The following is a 19,993-nucleotide window of genomic DNA, read 5'->3' on the forward strand; positions in this document are numbered from 1 at the left end:
TTGCAACATTTAAAAGAAAATATATTACACCAGGTGCTACATTAGATTAAATAAAAGCAGCGTTCGTTGCTAAGTTACACAGTAATGTCAATCAGATGATGCATATTGCACTTAAAAGTATTAAAATACAGGTTACGCTAAATCAGATTAAGTTTAGATATGTTTTGATATTTTTTTTGTTATAGAAGAAGTTACAGACATTTGTTACAACAAATGGTGCCATTGGCACTTTTTGAAATTTGTGTTGACACGTAAACAAGGTTGCCTTGCTACTTTAATTAAAGTCGAAGACTGTGTTTTAGATTAACTATAAAATGTAAGCCATTGTAGTGCGTAGGAATGGGATCAAATTGTGGGCCTCTGAATCGGAATCGGATCGAATCGTGAGGTACCCATAGATTCCCACCCCTAGTATGACAGAGGAGGCACCAGAGCATCGCTCGCCAGTACTGGAGCATGGTCCAGCAGTAATGGCAGTACTCATGGGAGCCCCATGGGCACCTAGATTCAGTGGCCTAAATTCTGAGAGAACAGTAGGAGAATGGGTTTCTCAGACCATATACCTGGCCAGTTGTCAAGGACTGGGCGAGCAGCAACACGTTCAGTTTGTACTGGGCTCGCTGGATGGTGAAGCCAAGAGGGAAGTATTGGCAGTTGCTTTAGGTGATCGCAACACACCTGAGAAGATTTACAATATCCTCAAAGGGCTGTACGGGGATAACACACCAACCTTGAGAGCACAGTTTTTCAACTGCAGACAAGGGGTTAAACAATTACTACAATCCTTCTCAATGCAGATTAGAGAACTCTTTTCCAGACTGAAAAACCTAACTGACGCTGGCTTGGGTGAGGGTGATGCCCTGGTGGGTGACCAGTTCCTTCTGGGTCTGAGAGAGGGGCCCATTTGTCAAGCCCTGAAGCTGCAGCTCTGGCACTAGAGATGGCCCCAAAGCCAGGTACAGCAGTTGACTGGAAGCAAGAGTTAAGGGAAGAAATTATGAAGGATCTGAACGCTCACGAGTGAGTTGTCCAAGACTCTGCTCAAGGAGCTTCGTAGCAGTCGACCGACAGATTTGACTTGTCCTTCCCTGATGGAATACGGAGAACAAGGACCCCATCAAGCAGACTAGAATAACTCTAGATTTTAGTGGGATAGCCAAGGACAGCCAATCTATATCCAAAGTGGGGTTGCTGGACACATCAGCCGTCACTGTCCTGCTCGCCCACTTCCTAGGTGGATTTTCAGAGCGCCCGGCCACTGTGAGGCAAGTGTCCGGGATAGCCTCCATAAGTTCCTCAGCCCACACACTAAATGCCTTAGTTGGACAATGCTCTGTAGTTGAAATTAGAGTTAACAACCAACCGGTTTGGTGTCTAGTAGACACTGGCTCACAAGTTACTCTGTTTGCCGAAAGTCTGTGTAAAGAACTCTTTGGCCAACTGCAGATGCTTGGGAGCAAGACTCCTTGGCTGACTTTACGAGGAGCTAATGGGCTAGATATGCCATATGTGGGTTATCTAATTGCTGACCTCCAGGTGCGTAGCATCCAGGCACCAGATAAGGGGATTGTCATTGTTAAAGATGACTGTTTGGGGGCTCATCGGGCCCTGCTAGGAATGCTTGCTGCATGTTGGAAGGATATGTTTCAGGTAGATGGCCTGACTACAAGCAGCTGCACGAGAACCCCTGAAGACAGGGAGTGGGAGCCAGTCATTGCTGATTGCCATCGTATCCAGACCAGCTTGGCCCACCGAGAACAAACAGACACAACCCGGGCAGCCTGCCGCTATGCCCTCACCATCCCAGGTTGCAGTGAGTCCCTGATCTGGGCCAAGCTGCCAGCTCAGACTCATGGATCGGAGGGATGGGTGGTTGTGGATCCACATGACGGATGCCCGAACATCCAGGTAGCCCATTCGCTCACCACAGTTTAGAAGGGACGCGTTCCAGTGAGGGTGAGAAACATGCACCCACATCCAGTGACAATTTACAGATACCAGGGGCTTGCCTGGGTAACGCCAGTAGGCCTCGACCAGGTGAGGGAGGGGAGAGACATCCGTTGCACTCTGGCCAATCCAGGTGTGTTTGAGGTTGGAGTGATACAAACTGGGTTGGGGGCTGATGTGCGAGTTGCCAAAGTACCTCGGCATCTAGCATGTGACACGTTACAGGGTGAAGGGCTGGATGCGGACCAACAGCAACAGTTGCAGCAGTTCCTGACTAGGTGGCAACATGTCTTCTCTGCCCAGCAGGAGCATTATGGGTGCACTAGTGTTGTCCAACATCAAATACCCACTGGCGCGACACAGCCCTTATCCATGAGCGATACCGTCCAGTACCCCCCACCCTGTATCGGGAGATCTGCACCCTACTAAAGGTATGTTGGAAGGGGGTGAGTAGCAGCAGCCCCTGGGCGGCCACTCTCGTTTTAGTACAGAAAAAGAATGGGGCATGGAGGTTCTGTGTAGATTACAGAAAGCTAAACGATGTGACCGGAAAGATGCTTTTCCCTTTCCCAGAATTGAGGACTCTTTAACAAGTTTGACCCAGGCTGCGTGGTACACTACCCTGGACCTTGCCAGCGGCTACTGGCAGGTGCGGGTGGAAGAGTGTGACCAGGGGAAGACTGAATTCACAACCCCCTTTGGACTGTTTGAGTGGAACCGAATGCCTTTTGGTCTCTGTAATGCTCCCGCTACCTTCCAGAGGCTCAAACAGTGCTTAAGGGGGCAGCTAGCTTTGTCTACACTAGTCTACCTTAAAGATGTGATTGTCTTCCCCCCAGATTTTACCACCCATCTGGGCCATCTAGAGGGGGTGTTCCGGGCCATGGAGCAGTATAGGCTGAAGCTAAGTCCCAAAAAATGTCATCTCTTCCGGAAGAAAATAAGGTTCCTGGGGCATTGTGTTAGCAGCCAAGTGGTGGCACCTGACCCTGAGAAGATTTTTGTGGTACAGGCATGGCATATTCCAAGAACAGGCAAGTGCTGTCTTTTCTGGGGTTTACAAGCAACTACAGACGATTCATCAAAGGCTTCTCTAAGATTGCCAAACCACTCAACGAGCTACTGGTGAGCACTGGACGCCCCAAGGGGCGGCGGTCCCCCACGATAGAGTGGAGCCCCGAGCACGATGTAGCCTTTCAGAGGCTCAAAGAAGTGGTACTCCAGGCACCCATTTTAGCGTATGCAGACTTCACAAAGCCCTTCATTGTTTACACTGATGCAAGCAACTGTGGGTTAGGAGCAGTGCTGGCATAGCAACAGGATGGGGCAGAGAGAGTCATTGCATACACCAGGAGGAGCCTCCACCCGGCCGAGCGCAATGATTCAAACTACAGCTCCTTCAAAATTGAGCTCTTGGCTATGAAGTGGGCACTAGCTGAGAAGTTCAAAGATTACCAAAAAGTAACTGGGAAAAAGTAACTGTCGTGACTGACAACAACCCGCTGGTCCACCACTAATCTGGGGGCGGTGGAGCAGTGGTGGGCAGCCCAGTTGGCGATTTTTCAAATCCAGTACCGTCCAGGCAGACAACATACTAATGCAGATGTACTCTCCAGACTCCCATCTGCAGGCATCGAATCCCCCAGTGATGCACCATCATCGGGGAGGACGGGCTTCTGGTCGGGATTGTAGAGGCTCGAGGAGTGGCTGAGGCCACCGCCCCCGTTTCCTGGGGCTGGGACACAAACCATTGGAGGAAACGCCAGGAGGAAGACGATGACCTGATGGCAGTCCGTCGGTACATCGAGCAAGGAGTGTTTCTGACTGCAGAGAAAGGACCAGACCCAGACGGTCAGGCAGCTACTTGGACAGTGGGAGCGCTTGACTTTGAAGGAAGGTGTATTATGCCAGTTAGTCCAAGACCAGCTGAGCAATGAAATGGTCACCAAAATAGTGGTTCCACAGACCCAGATGCTGCCGCTCCTGGATGCCTACCATTCCCAATTGGGCCACCAAGGCCGAGAACGGACTCTGTCCCTAATGCGGCATTATTTTTATTGGCCACAGATGGAAGCCTCAGTAGCCATGTTTATATAGCGCTGCCCCCGCTGCACCCTACACAAAACTCAGCAAGACGCAAAAGTCCCTCTGGTCCCTCTTGTGGCAAAGGCCCCTCTCCACATCTTGGCCAAACGAACAGACGGATACCAGAACATAACGGACCTATTAACCAAATATGCCTGGGCGGTCCGTACAGCGGATCAAACTGCTTTGACCACAGCACGAGCCCCCTTAAACAATTGAGTGCGGCTTATATATGTTTTTTTTTCATTAATTTAAAAAAATTGAGTGGGTGCGGCTTATATGAAGGTGCGGCTTATAGCCCGGAAAATGCAGTATGCCATATATGCTGTGTGTGTTGTTAATATTTATATTCTTTAGGCTATATTCATTTATATTTATATTTTTGTTTGTTATATTTTTTGTTTCCCTTGCAGGGTATCATTGGCTGGGGGGAGCAAAAGTATGTCTTGCCCAGGGTGTAAAACAAGCCAGGTCCAGCCCTGCTTTTAGTCATCATTACTGTTGCACAAGTCCTGTAGGCCAAAACAAATCAAGAGCAAGAGAAATTTCCACTAACTGTGAGCTACAAATCCAAATGCTATAAAAATGCAAACAACAAAGCAACGTGCTTCTCTCTGCATAAGCTCATGTTGTTTCCTCTTTCCCCCAGTTACCGGCAAACTCACAGTACTCCTATAAGAACAGTAGACGCTAGTAGTAGTTTTGGTGTCCCTGCTTGCAGCAACTTGTTTTGCATTAAGGTGGTAGTGAGTGTGAATATGTATCTCATACAGTACCTAAAGAATTCCATGGCAAACTCAGCCATTGCTGACATCTGTATCTCTCTGTTTTGAATCGATTCCTGGACGGACGTCTGTACTGATCTCAGGGATGAGACATCTCTCTGCCACTCTGAATCACTGTTTGGCCTCTGTAACTCTTGATGTGACCCCTGGATGGATGTCTGCCCTGTTCTCTGGGAAGGGACATCTACAGTAGTCCACTTGGAATCGATGTTGTCAATTTGCTTTTCAACGGGAACCAGAGTTTCTTTTTGCTGATTGGCTCTTGCACCTCTCATACTCTTCCACCGATAATCTCTTCTATCCAGTTGGAGATAATGGTAATCCAATGCAGCAGACGGCTGGGTTAGATCCTCTGGGAAAAGACCAGAGCGTCCTCCCATTGTGCCAAAAAGCCAACCTGCAGAAAATCATTTGAGAGGAAGAGTTAATTGTACACTCGGTGACACCTTGTATTACCTCATGGTTTGCCTTCTATATTTCAATGTTTCATTGATAAAGTAAAGTTGTTCAATGCTGTAATGCACACACAAAAAGCCCTTTGTGGACCCATTTGGGGACACGAACACCCCCCCATCTGCCTTTTTGAAGAACTTAACATGCTAGAAAAAAACATTTGCAGACGTGAATCCTGGTGAAAATGTATGTATTTTGGGGGTCTTGAAATTGAGCCCAATGGCGCCATTGATGGTTGCATCAGTACTGTGCTCCCTGGTACTCCGCGTTTATCATTTTTGTTGGTCTTCCGCGACCCGATGTCACTTACTTAAAGCTGCCCTCATACAGTAAGCATACATAGCGGAATTTGTCAAATTTGTACCATTCCTCGAAGAAAACATATCATTGGGCAAAAAAATCATTTTTAATGGGATTAAACTAGAAAGCATTTCAGAATAACACAATAATTAAACAAAACATAGCAACCACAGTGACGATGAAATAAAATTTTGCTCTTGTCACTCTAAATGACTTTGTTCTGTAAAGTTTCCAGAGTATCCTTGATGCGTTGCCATGGCAACAGCTTTTTGAAAGTTCCCAAACTTTGTGTTGCAACTTCATGAAGAAACAGAATTTGTAGGGGATGCTGCTAATAAGGCATTCAAAAAAAGCACAAGACCTAATAAAATAATGATACTGTGTCCATGCCTGATGTATTTGCAAAGGTTCATGAGTTTTCGTGACCCTCAAAATTTGCGTTGTTTTCTTTGCAAACAGAGGTTGGCCATGGCAACAGCTTTTTGTGAGAACTCACAAACTTCATTTCAATATCATGAAGGTTTAAACACACTTCCAAGCAAATATGAAGTAAAACTGATTAACCAGCAGGGAGAAAAACATCAAAGAATAAAACATTTCCTTCATCCAGTAGATGGCTCTACCACGACAATGAAAAATACATTTGTAGATGTCTTCAGGTCTAGACTCTCATCAAATGTGTGAAATTTTGATCATGCAGTCAAGTTACAGCAGCCTTTGTCGTCAAGGCAACACAGAATTTTAAAGTGATTTCAAAATCGCGGAATTCCTGTTAGATTTAGCATATGGCTACAAGAGACAGGAGGTCTTGGGCTATTACCAATACCACCAAATTTTTGTGTAGGTTTCAGCAATGCTTACCTTCTTGGAGTCCCTCCATTGGTAGTAACTTGATAACATCACCTTTGCTGAGGCTGAGCAGGCTCTTGTCATCTGTTACAAAGCTCTTCAGGGCAACCATGTGGCCAGAATTCTGGAGAACCAAACAGCACACTATTCAAAACCTTTGAAATATAAAACACATCTGCCATTGGGGCTAAGAATACGATGTGAGGAAGAGCACTTCATACCTTAATAAGCTCTTTGAGAAAGAATTGAACCATGGCAACTATTTGAGGAGCTCTGGAAGAGTGCAGCTGTAGGTTTTCATTTGGCAGCTCCAGCTGCACTTGGGTTGTGCCACAGAGTTCAACCGACAGCAATTCTGCAAAACTTTTTAGATGCAGGACCAAGCTAAATTACTGTACAGTACTTCAAAATTCAGTTAGAATGATGACAAAACTGACTGCACAAAAAAAACATGATTAACCCACAGAAAATAAATATCCAGGCAGAGGTAAAAGATGGACAAAATTGTACATTTCTTGAGCACATTTATTTAGTCATTTTCTTGAAACAGAGGGAACAGACAAAGTCTCAATACGAAAAACAGAAATTGTTTTCTAGTCACTGTCACTTAGGGGTGAGCGATATGGGCAAAAAAATAATCTATATATTTTTTTTCAAAAAACTCAATGACGATAATTTTGCGATATTCCACAATAAATATTTGAAATCTGCACTTGCTTCACGGACCAACTGTGGATAGACAGCGTTTGTGAGCAACATCTCTTTTAAATTGCTAAAAACAGCTTCTGCAAAATATAATGATATTCTTTGACAATATTTAACATCCATCCATCCATCCATTATCTATACCGCTTATCCTCACAAGGGTCGCGGGGCGTGCTGGAGCCTATCCCAGCTGTCTTTGGGCAGTAGGCGGGGGACACCCTGAATTGGTTGCCAGCCAATCGCAGGGCACACAAAGACAAACATCCGCACTCACAATCACACCTAGGGGCAATTTTAGAGAGTCCAATCAACTTACCATGCATGTTTTTGGAATGTGGGAGGAAACCGGAGTACCCGGAGAAAACCCACGCAGGCACGGGGAAAACATGCAAACTCCACACAGGGAGGCCGGGGCCGGGATCGAACCCACGACCTCTGAACTGTGAGGCGGACGTGCTAACCAGTCGGCCACCGTGCCGCCCAATATTTAACAATAAAGAAAAAAATTATGTATAGACTTACATTGATTTTTGAGTATGTCATTTAAATGTCTGTGCTCTTATTCCATAATGATGTGACATTTTGAGTTGCAGTAAGTACTGGTGTACCACTGCCAACTACTAGACGGATCAGCAATCAGAATGAGAAAAAATGTATTTATGTGACAAGTGACGAAGTGTCACCCAGCGAGAGAGAAAAAATGACGTCATCATGACAACACCCATTCTCATAAATTGGCCACCGTATTCAGAATAAAGTTGAATATCAAAACTGCAATTTACCAATTCATTTTCCCACTCATTCATCGCTGTGATATGTAGACTTGTGACTTTATTCATGGTTGGGTGTATACTGGCGTCACACTAATAAGCTGCCGTCATTTGTGCAACATGCCTTGGGAATACAGGCTACTTATGAATGATGCGGACTACAAGCGTGTAAACTGAATGTTAACCGATCATCCAGGATGTCACGTTTGACTTGCTCGCTAAAGTACTGAGTGTGTGTGTGCGTGAGTGCGTACATGCGTTTATATTTGTTGGGTCAACTCGGCGACTGTTTTCTGAGTGTGTGTGCGTGTTTAAGCTTTTGTTTAGCGTGCTTGCGCGGCGACACGTTTTCCTCGTAATCCAAATGGCTCGTGGTGCAACAGAATTGCTCTTCAAAGTGACCGTTGTGGCACATCTAACAATAATATTCCCACCGACGTTGGGCTTGTCATTTGGGGTTGACGACATGTACACTGGCTTTCAGCATTTCCTCATACTTTGCGGCCGTCGGTTGACTCGAGACATTATGCTTAAGGCAGTATTAACACTTGCTAATGTAAAATTACACATTGTGAAAGCAAGAATGACGATGATCTCGAAGACGATATATTGCCCACCTCTACTGTCACTTTTTAAATCGAGAAACGTTTCCACATTTAAATTATATTGTCTAATTGGCGATTGATTCGCTGAGTGTTACGATGCCTTCAGATCACTTCATTCACGTCATGTGTCTAAAACAACAATTTTATTCAGGCTATATGTGTTTTGCTATCATTGTTGGGAGTAACACTTTACAAAAAGTTTTATTAAAAAGTTTCCCAGCAACATATTACTTGAAACTACGGTGCACTATAAAAACATTACATGAGTTATGTGCTGTCAACACTAAACATACCCATGCACAGGAGCAAAGCACATGTGCTTTGGGACACACGGGACCCACCGCAGCCAGTCATTTTGAACCCCCTTCCAGCACCTCGATACATTTGAACAACATGGCCGCTTCATTAGGGACACCTGGAGATGAAAAATCTGGGTGTCCCCATACTTTTGAACAACATGGCCGCTTCATTAGGGACACGTGGGGATGAAAATTTTGGGTGTCCCAATAGTTTTGATTAAACATGGCCGCTTCATTAGGGGCACCTGTGGATGACAATTCTGGGTGTTCCAATACTTTTGAACAATTCTAGCTGTAGCTTATGTCCCTCTCCAAGATGGCCGCCTTACTGGGGCTGCCTGAGGGGCGAGAATAATGGTTGTAGCTAATCTCCATGGCCAACATGGCCGCCGCACTGGGGAGACCTCGGGGTGAGTATTCCCAGTCTAGCGAATGTACCTGCCTAAGATGGCCGCCGCGCTGGGGAGACCTCGGGATGACTATCCCCAGTCTAGCTAATGTCCCTGCCCAAGATGGCCGCCGCACTGGGGAGACCTCGGGGTGAGTATCCCCAGTCTAGCTAATGTCCCTGCCCAAGATGGCCGCCGCACTGGGGAGACCTCGGGGTGAGTATCCCCAGTCTAGCCCAAGATGGCTGCCGCACTGGGGAGACCTGGGGTTGAGTATCCCCAGTCAAGCTAATGTCCCTGCCCAAGATGGCCGCCACACTGGGGAGACCTCGGGGAGAGTATCCCCAGTCTAGCTAATGTCCCTGCCCAGATGTCCCTGCCCAGATGTCCGCCGCACTGGGGAGACCTCGGGGTGAGTATCCCCAGTCTAATGCCCCTGCCCAAGATGGCCGCCGCACTGGGGGGGAGACCAAGGAGCAATAACACCGGTCCACTGGAAATGAGTGGTGAAATTGTATGGCTTTTTTGAGGGTGAATGAGTTGAATGTGTGGGAAGTTGGAATTTTGGGGGTGTTGAAAAGCTGAATGTGAGTTGAATGACTTGAATGATTTGAAGTCCTGGAAATTGGGAAGGTGTAAATATGAAAAGTTGAATCTTCCAATGGAAATGCATGGTTAATAGAGGAATTTTTGTGGGATTTTTTAACGGTGAATGAATTGAATGTGCGGGAAGAAGGAATCTTGGGGGTGTTTAAAAGCTAAATGTGAGTTGAATGACTTGAATTTGTGGAAATTGGAATGGTGTAAATGTGAAAAGTTGAATGTGCCAAAGGAAATGAATGGTGAATAGTTGAATTTTTGTGTTTTTTTTAAGGGTGAATGAGTTGAATGTGTGGGAAATAGAAATTTGGGATGTATTGAAAAGCTTGACCAATATGAGTTGAATTAGATGAATGTTGTGAATTTCAAATTGGAATGATGTAAATGTGAATTATTGAATGTGTCAATGGAAATGAATAGTTGAATATTTGTGTTTTTTGGGGGGGGGGGAATATGTTGAATTTTTGGGAAGTAGGAATTGTAGGTGTGTTGAAAAACTTTATCAATGTGAGTTGAATCAGTTGAATCATGTGAATTTGAAATTTGAATGGTTTAAATGTTTAAATGTGAAATGTTGAATGTGCCGTTGGAAATGAACAGGGTTTTTTTGGGGTGAAAAACGTGAAATTGTGAAAAATTTGAAAATTTGTGAAACTAGAAAAAATACTACCCAAGATGGCATGAATATTCTGAATGTTTTGAAACTTGAATGAAGTGAATCGGGTGAAATATGTGGAAGGAGTTGCACGCCAAAGTGGGGGGAATATAACAAGGAATCATAATAATTATAACTAGAGAATGCAATTTCTGGAGAAATTGCGTGTGAATGCGAAGGAAGCTGAATGAAATATACGTAATGCATTGGAATTAAGTTGAATGAAGCTAAATGTAGTTGAATGAAGTTGTATGATACTGAATTAAGTTGAATGATACTGGAAGAAGTTGAATGATTCTGAATTAAGTGGAATGAAAGGAATGAATTGAAATGAAGTAGAAATAAGTGGGATGAAGTTGATTTGAATGTAGTTGAATGACACTGAATTGAGTTGAATGATACTGACTGAAGTTGAATAAAGTGGAATGAAGTTGAATCAAGTTGAATAATACTGAATGAAGTTGAATGATAATGAACGAAGTTCAATGACCTCTATGAAAAACTGTGGAATGCGTTGAAACGATACTGAATAAAGTTGAATGACCGCAAATCATAGAGAATAGCGGACGGACCAGACTAAGCACGGCTCAAAATGACCCCTTATGATGAATATAATGAACGGGGCCCCCTTCTGGAGCCAGGCCTGGAGGTGGGGCTCGATGGCAAGTGCCTGGTGGCCGGGCCGGCACCCATGGGGCCGGGCTCAGTCCGAAAAGGAAACGTGGGTCCCCCTTCAGCACCTCCAAATCTGAGACCATGGTCCTCAGTCGGAAAAGGGTGGTGTGCCCTCTCCGGGTCGGGATGGGATTCTGCCCCAAGTGGAGGAGTTCAAGTATCTTGGGGTCTTGTTCACGAGTGAGGGTAAGATGGAACGGGAGATCGACAGGCGGATCGGTGCAGCGTCTGCTGTGATGCGGACCCTGTACAGTCGAAGCGCTCAATTTACTGGTCGATCTACGTTCCTACTCTCACCAATGGTAATGAGCTGTGGGTCATGACCGAATGAACAAGATCTCGGATACAAGCGGCTGAAATGGGTTTCCTTCGCAGGGTGTCCGGAATCTCCCTTAGAGATAGGGTGAGAAATTCGGTCATCCGGGAGGGACTCAGAGTCGAGCCGCTGCTCCTCCGCATTGAGCGGAGCCAGTTGAGGTGGCTCGGGCATCTGATTAGGATGCCTCCTGGACGCCTCCCTGGTGAGGTGTTCCGGGCATGTCCCACCGGCAGGAGACCCCGAGGGCGACCCAGAACACGCTGGAAAGACTATGTCTCCCGGCTTGCCTGGGAACGCCATGGGATCCCTCCGGAAGAGCTGGAAGATGTTGCTGGGGAGAGGGAAGTCTGGGCTTCCCTGCTGAAGCTGCTGCCTCCGCGACCCGACTTCGGATAAGCGGGAGATAATGGATGGATGGATGAAAGACATCCGGATCTTTTCCGGGTAATTTTCAGTCCATTTCCGTGTCATTTAGGTCACTTCCGGTCCATTTCCGTGTCATTTAGGTCACTTCCGGTCCATTTCCGGGTTATTCTGGTCACTTCCGGTCAATTTCCGGGTCATTAGGGTCACTTCCGGTCCATTTACAGGTCATTAGGACAACTTCGGGTTCATTTCCGGGTCATTTGGACCACTTTGGGTCCATTTCTTGGTCATTTGGACCACTTCCGGTTCATTTCCGGATAATTAGGGTCACTTCTGGTTCATTTCCGGGTCATTTGGGTCACTTCCGGTCAATTTACAGGTTATTAGGACTACTTCTGGTCCATTTCCGGGTCGTTTGGGTCACTTCTGGTTCATTTCCAGGTCATTTGGAAGACTTCAGGTTCATATCCGAGTCATTTGGACCACTTCCGGTCCATTTCCTGGTCATTTGGAACACTTACGGTTCATTTCCGGGTCATTAGGGTCACTTCTGGTTCATTTCCGGGTTATTTGGGTCACCTCCGTTCCATTTACGGGTCATTTAGACCACTTCCGGTCTATTTCGGGGTCATTTGGGTCACTTGCGGTCTATTACTGGGTCATTTGGGTCACTTTCTGTTCATTTCCGGGTCATTTGGGTTCACTTCCTGTTGAATATGGGTAACTTCCTGTTGATTTTTGGTCCTCCTCTAATATGGCCGCCGCATTGGAGAGACCTCAGGGTGAGTATCTCCAGTCTAGCTAATGTCCCTGCCAAAGATGGCCACCACATTGTGGAGACCTCGGGGTGAGTTTCCTCAGTCTAACTAATTTCCCTGACCAACATGGCTACCACACGGGGGAAACCTCGGGATGAGTATCCCCAGTCTAGTTAATGTCCCTTCCCAAGATTGCCGCCACACTGGGGAGACCTCGAGGTCAGCATCCCCAGTCAAGCTAATGTCCCTGTCCAAGATGGCCGCCGCGCTGGGGAGACCTCGGGGTGAGTATCCCCAGTTTGCTTATGTCCCTGACCAAGATGGCCGCCGCACTGGGGAGACCTCGGGGTTAGTATCCCCAGTCTATCTAATGTCCCTGCCCAAGATGGACACCACACTGAGGAGACCTGGGGTGAGTGTTCCTAGTCTTGCTAATGTCCCTGTCCAAGATGGCCGCCACAAGGGGGAGTCCTCGGGGTTAGTATCCACATTCTAGCTAATGTCCTCGCCCAAGATGGCCGCCGCACTGGGGAGACCCCGGGGTGAGTTTCCCCAGTCTAGCTAATGTCTCTGTCCAAGATGGCGGCCGCACTGGGGAGACCTCGGGGTGAGTATCCCCAGTCTATCTAATGTCCCTGTCCCAGATGGCGGCCGCACTAGGGAGACCTCGGGGTGAGTATCCCCAGTCTATCTAATGTCCCTGCCCAAGATGGACACCACACTGAGGAGACCTGGGGTGAGTGTTCCTAGTCTTGCTAATGTCCCTGTCCAAGATGGCCGCCGCAAGGGGGAGTCCTCGGGGTTAGTATCCACATTCTAGCTAATGTCCTCGCCCAAGATGGCCGCCGCACTGGGGAGACCCCGGGGTGAGTTTCCCCAGTCTAGCTAATGTCTCTGTCCAAGATGGCGGCCGCACTGGGGAGACCTCGGGGCGAGTATCCCCAGTCTAGCTAATTTTGGGTGTGTTGAAAAGCTTAATGTGAGTTGAATGAGCTGAATGTTGTGAATTTTTTCAAATTGGAATGATGTAAAAGTGAAATGTTGTATCTGCAATTGGGAATGAATGGTGGATTTTTTATGGCTTTTTTAAGCGTGAATAAGATGAATATTTTGTTAGTAGGAATTGTGGATGTCTTATTTGTTGAAAAGCTTTATCAATGTGAGGTGAATGAGTTGAATCTTGTGAACTTGAAATTGGAATGGTGGAAAGGGGAAATGTTGAAAGTGCCGTTGGAAATGAATGCGTTTTTTTGGGGTGAAAAATGGGTAATATTGGGGAAACGGTAAATTTGGGGAACGAAAAAAAATACTATCCCGGAAGACGTGAATTTTCGGAATGTCTTGAAACTAGAATTATGTTAATCGGGTAAAAAATGTGGAAGGAGTCGCACGCCAAAAAAAGTGTGAAAAAGTGGAATAATAATAAACTGTAGGAATAACATGTGTGAAGGCCTTTGCCTTCACACAATAATAAACCACACGGATAACATGTCTGTAAAGGCCTTCGCCTTCACACAATATCACGATATGAACCTCACGATATGATATTTATGACGATATCGTGGTTGGCAATATATAAAAAGCTCATGATGCTGTCTAAAAGCTCACGATATTGTAAGAAAAAAAAAAAAAAAGCTCATATAAAAAAAAATCACAATACAGTGATCCCTCATTCATCGCGGTAAATGGGGGGACAGAACGCGCCACGATAAATGAAAACCGCAAAGTGCACTTTAAAACGCTTGTCGTCCTCGTCATCGTGAAAGCTGAAAGTAAAAACAGGCTGCTTCTTCGCTTTGTTGCCTTCTACTTCATTTAAAAACGAAGAAGAGCATGGCCACCAGAGGGGGATCATGCATTAACTTTATCTTTGCACAATAACATCAATAAGGTCCTTTGGATAAAATGCAACGCGGGATTGTAGTTAAGGTAAACTGTTTTAAGACATCCTAAGACAAATTTAACACACTTTCACACTTTATTTGGCGATGTCTAAGGCGTCCGTGCCGCTGGCCGGCCGGGAGCGCGCTGCTTTCACGACTTATAAACACAGCTGTTGTACTGTACGATCCGATTTTTACAAAACTTTATTAGAGCAAACACATCATTACAAATATGGAGGAGAAAGTATCCGGCTGGACTCTGACTAAATCAACGGCACATTTGAATAATGGACGAGACTAAGCGGGAGGCTGCGATGATGCGCAACCAGTCAGCTCACGTACAGTACAGTGTGTGGAAGAAGTAAATCCACTTGTGCTCTCGTTGGTCGATCTCTCGCTGGGAACCAGTCACCGCCTTTTATGAGTGCCTGCGGTTATGTACAAAGCCTCAGAGTCAAGTCATATCTTGGACACAATGCGTCTTTCTGCAATTTGGCTCCCGATATGGCTGTGTTGTTTCATTTTAAATTTGTTATGAACGCTTCTGAAACGATGCACCGAGGGCGCGAAAGTTGAAGCACGAAGTAGCGAGGGATCACTGTATTCTTTTTTGAACATAATAACAGCATGGGAGCGGCATGGCTCAATGTTAGAGTGGTCATAACACAGAGGTTGTGGGTTCGATCCCCAGCTGTTGTGACCTTGTCGAAGTATCCTTGAGCAAGATATCTGAACCCCCAGTTGCTCCTGATGCTGCATCATCAGTAGGTAAAATGTAGTAACAGTGTGAAGCGCTTTGAGTACCGAAGGTAGAAAAGCGCTATACACGTGATAGCCCATTTACCATAACAGCATTCACAAAGAAATAGGCTTGGCCAGTCATGCGCTCCTATTGGCTCAGAAGTGCAAAGGCACTTACTTGGTAATGCACACAGACATTGTGAATGCACAAGAAACTGCACTAATAAACTAACCAACCGAGAGTGCTTGAACTGCACAAACGGAAAACAACTTGGGCTTTTCATTCACTGCTATTGACAAATTTACTTGTCTTTTCACAGTCCAGAAATTCAATCAGAGGAATTTATTTATATATATATATATATATATAGATATTTTTTAATTTCAAACATTAGGGTAAAAAAGGGTCTGAAAATGTCTGGCAGTGAGTGAGTTAAACAAATTTGCTGCTAGTAAAATCGTGGCATGACAAAGATATTGTGGTTATGTGTTTTAATATTACAATATCAAGATATTGCCGTTATTGTGACATCCTTAGCTTTCGATAACCAGAGTTGCTCAACTCTGACCTAGATGAATGAGAGGACTAATTGGCTTCCACCATCCACACAGACAGCAAGCATTATGTCATGACTTTTTTACCTGAACCGCCAAATTTTATGTGGAGATCCAAATGTGCTCCATTGATCAAATGTAATCTATCTGTGAAACAATGCTGTTTATGTATGTTGAATAAGTGTTTACCTGTAGTTTTGAAGTAGGCGGAGGTGTTTTGGATCGATGCCTGATGCTGCAACCATCCTCAGGAGACGAATTCCACGATGACATACACCCAAAATCTGAGTGTCACCACTGTCTGACTGCAATCGGTAGATATTAACAAATGTCGTGGGTAAGGATGGGGGTGGGAGGCACATATGCGGCATTCCAAAAAGTTGTCTATCCCTGATGTAGATGTTTTGGCAATATGTACATTGTGTATTTCATTTAGCTGTGCCCCTGAAGTAGAGCTCACATATCTTTTGTATAATTTGACCTATATTAATAGATATTTCTGACGTATTTTATGTTCAAGTTAGATGAAATAATTGTTTATTTTCCATTTTTCCATAAGTAAAATAAAACCAAGGATATCAAATTGCCAAGTTAATTCTATATATTGTAGTATATATGAAAATTTCCCCACTGTGGGATCAATAAAGGCATTCTTATTCTTAGTAAAAAACACTTCTCAACAAAAGTGCAAAGAAATAAAATAAATTCAACTATGCTTCATGTGACATTCAAGTATGTATGTATTTAACCAGAGTCAAACGGTTGTCAACGTGTTCTCAAGGCGCTGATTTACAGTGGTGTATCAGGCTGAGCACTGGCGCCTAGCACGAATCTCAAATTTGATTGGTTCATATTCTTAAAAGAAAAAAATCTATCGTTTCAATCGTAAGGGGCCTGCAATCCTGCATCTGAAGGCCTTGGGAAGTTTAAAATCCAAAAGGTCAAAATCCAAGCCAAGGAACGCGTCACAGCTCACAGACAAGCACTATCTGTAACTGGAGGAGGAACCACATCAAGCGAAATATCACCCATGGACACCCAAATTGCCACCATCATTGGGGAAACAGCACTCAGTGGCATTATTCCTGTTGGAGACACTGACATTCTCCCACCAGCTGTACCATCTACCAGTCACATTGCAGGTAAAATAAAAATGATGGTCTTAAGGAGCTCAACAGCTTCAGACCAGTGGCGCTGACGTCTCACCTGATGAAGACCCTGGAGAGACTGGTCCTTGTCCACCTGCGCCCCCTGGTGAGCTCCTCAATGGACCCACTCCAGTTCGCATATCAGCCTGGCATCAGTGTGGATGATGCCATCATCTACCTCCTCCATACTTCACTCTCCCACCTGGAGAAGGCGGGGAGCACTGTGAGGATCATGTTCTTTGATTTCTCCAGTGCTTTCAACACCATCCAGCCCACCCTACTGGGAGACAAGCTGGAGCGGGCGGGGGTGGCGCACCACCTCACCACATGGATCCAGGACTAAGTCACAAACCGGCCACAGTATGTGAGGACACAGGACTGTGTGTCTGACGTGCTCCTCTGCAGCACGGGGGCCCCACGGGGAACTGTCTTGGCTCCCTTCCTGTTCACCCTCTACACCTCGGACTTCAACTACAACACCCCTACCTGTCACCTGCAGAAGTTCTCTGACGACTCTGCGATTGTCGGCCTCATCACAGGCGGAGATGATCGGGAGTACAAAGAACTTACTCAGGGTTTTGTGGACTGGTGCCAGCAGAACCGCCTCCTGATCAATGCGGGGAAATCCAAAGAAATGGTGGTGGATTTCGGTAGGCGCAAACACTCTTCACCTGCACCAGTGAATATCCGGGGAACAGAGGTTGAGAGAGTCTCAACTTACAAGTACCTGGGTGTTCATCTGAACAATAAACTGGACTGGTGCGACAACACAGACGCCCTCTATAGGAAGAGTCAGAGCAGACTCTTCCTACTCAGGAGACTGAGGTCTTTTGGGGTTCAGGGGACACTCCTCAGGAACTTTTATGACTCGGTGGTTGCATCGGTCATCTTCCAGGGAGTGGTCACCTGGGCAGGCGGCGTCTCGGCCCGGGACAAGAAGCGGCTGGACAAACTGGTCAGGATGGCCGGCTCTGTCCTGGGCTGCTCCCTGGACTCTGTGGACTCGGTGGGGGACAGGAGGATGTTGGCCAAGCTGTCATCAATGCTGGGCAACCCGGACCACCCCCTCCAGGGCACCCTAACAGCACTCCACAGCACCTTCAGTGACAGACTGTTACACCCTCGCTGTGCAAAGGAGAGATTCCGCCGTTCCTTCTTGCCTGCTGCTGTCAGACTCTTTAACAAGAACATTGTGTAGTCTCTACAAACTGGCGGAAATTAGTGCAATTGTGCAGTCCTGCACCTGAGCTCATATCGTGCAATACCCAATATTCCCCACTACTGTAATACCGTGCAATACTCAACATTCCCCACTACTGTTAGTCTAGTTTTATTTTTATCCAATGCTGTTCCTTACATTTCACTACAGCACTGCAGCACTGTCGCTTACTTAGAGTATTTTTTCCTCTGTACTATCTATGTACAGGCCGAAATGAGTGTTCCTCATATTTTTTATGTAGATGTAGGTTGGTGTGTATATACATGTGTATATACACATGTTACTGTGTATATCTACATAGATTTGATCGTAAATGTTTGCCGTCAATGTTATACAGCCAGAGGTAGTGGATGAGTCGGAGGAAGAGGAGCAGCCGGGGCCTTCCGGAACCCATTCCGTGCATCCTGGAGGGGCAAGGGAGCTGACGGAGGCAGTGCTACTACAAACCAACAAGATATCGCCACATCCATAAACCAAATCAAGGGTCAACTGACCATCATTGCAAATAGTTTACGCCAAATAAATGAGTCACTGCAACAGATTGCTGCATGTGTATCTCCAATGATGAATAAATACAATTTTAAATGATTATTTTCCCATTGCTAAACACTGTGAATATGAATGGGTTCTATTTGTAGTTCCTCTGTGGCGGGCTGCAAACACCAATTACTGGTTGACAGGGCAATCGACCAACACTGTAAAACCAGAAGCACCAACCTGTGCACTGCCTGGACTGACTACAAGAAAGCCTACTAAAATGCCGCACACATAGATACTGGAATGCTTGGAACTTCAACAGGATTGTAAGAACCTTCATCAAGAACTCAATGAGGCTGTGCACTACAACTCTGGAGGCCAACTCAAAGGCAGTTGCACAGGTGAATATCAAATGAGGCGTATTCCAAGAAGATGCTCTGACCCCACTGCTGTTCTGCATGGGCCTGAACCCACTCAGTAAGATCATAACCAAGAGTGGTTTCAGGTATCTGTTCAAAACTGGAAAAAACGATCAGCCACCTCCACTACGTGGATGACATCAAGCTGTATGCTAAGAACAAGTGTGAAATCGACTCCCTCATTCACCTCAAGGATATACAGCAATGACATCAGAATGTCATTCGGACTAGAGCATGGGCGAATGATAACTAGGGAAGATAATCACAACCGAAGGGATTGAACTACCTGAAGGTAGCATAGCACATGTGCAGGACAGCTACAAATACATTGGAATTCCACAGGCAAATAGCAATCATGAGGAGGCAGCTCGGAGGGCGCCCATGACTTGCGCCTCTGTCTTGCTCACCGGTGTTCTCCTCTCATCCTAGAATTTCACATTGCCCTAATATTTCACATTCTCACAGTTTGTTTTTCCGATTTTGAACACAACCCTAATTTATAAAGCTTTATTCCTGACTTTGTCTGCAGACTCAATTTTGAATTTTTCTGTTCTGTTCTGTTTTCTTCTCCAAATCATTTTTTCTTTTCTTTTGCTTCTCAGTCAGTTTTGGTTGAGTTTTTCTTTTTCGAAACCATGTGATTCACACCCAAGACTTTTTCTACTGACTTGTGTGTTTGTCCACCTATAAGGGACCTCTATGTGGTGGCCAATGGAGAAGTCCACGTAAAGGCAACATTTTTTCATCATGTAATTCTGTACCAGTTTCCCCAACTCATTCAGTGTTTTTGCACAATCAGCCCCTTATGTTTCTTGTGCTACCCAACCGCAATGGCTGATGAGGCACATGAAGACTGTCTTCCTGTAGTGCTGCGTGGGGCTGCCGTTCCTTCAGTATGGCAGTTGAGACTCCTGTTCCTACACAGTGGAGGCTGTAGTCTCCCGTTCCTACACAGCAGCAGCTGCAGGCTCCTGTTCCTTTGGCGCAGCAG

General features: G+C 45.7%; 1 protein-coding gene across 1 annotated transcript in view; it reads right to left on the minus strand.

The window, feature by feature from the left end:
- myo15b (myosin XVB) overlaps nucleotides 1–19,993 on the minus strand; it is a 142,636-nt gene that overhangs the window by 55,900 nt on the left and 66,743 nt on the right. The window contains exons 26-29 of the mRNA XM_086017487.1: nucleotides 15,929–16,044; nucleotides 6,641–6,782; nucleotides 6,432–6,543; nucleotides 4,809–5,214 (exon numbers count right to left, since the gene is read on the minus strand). Coding sequence (XP_085873613.1) covers nucleotides 4,809–5,214; nucleotides 6,432–6,543; nucleotides 6,641–6,782; nucleotides 15,929–16,044 — 776 coding nt within the window. The remainder of the gene's footprint in view (nucleotides 1–4,808; nucleotides 5,215–6,431; nucleotides 6,544–6,640; nucleotides 6,783–15,928; nucleotides 16,045–19,993) is intronic.

Source organism: Filicampus tigris, chromosome 19 (assembly GCF_054856515.1).
Source record: "Filicampus tigris isolate MCC_2025a chromosome 19, RoL_Ftig_1.0, whole genome shotgun sequence".
NCBI lineage: Eukaryota > Metazoa > Chordata > Actinopteri > Syngnathiformes > Syngnathidae > Filicampus > Filicampus tigris.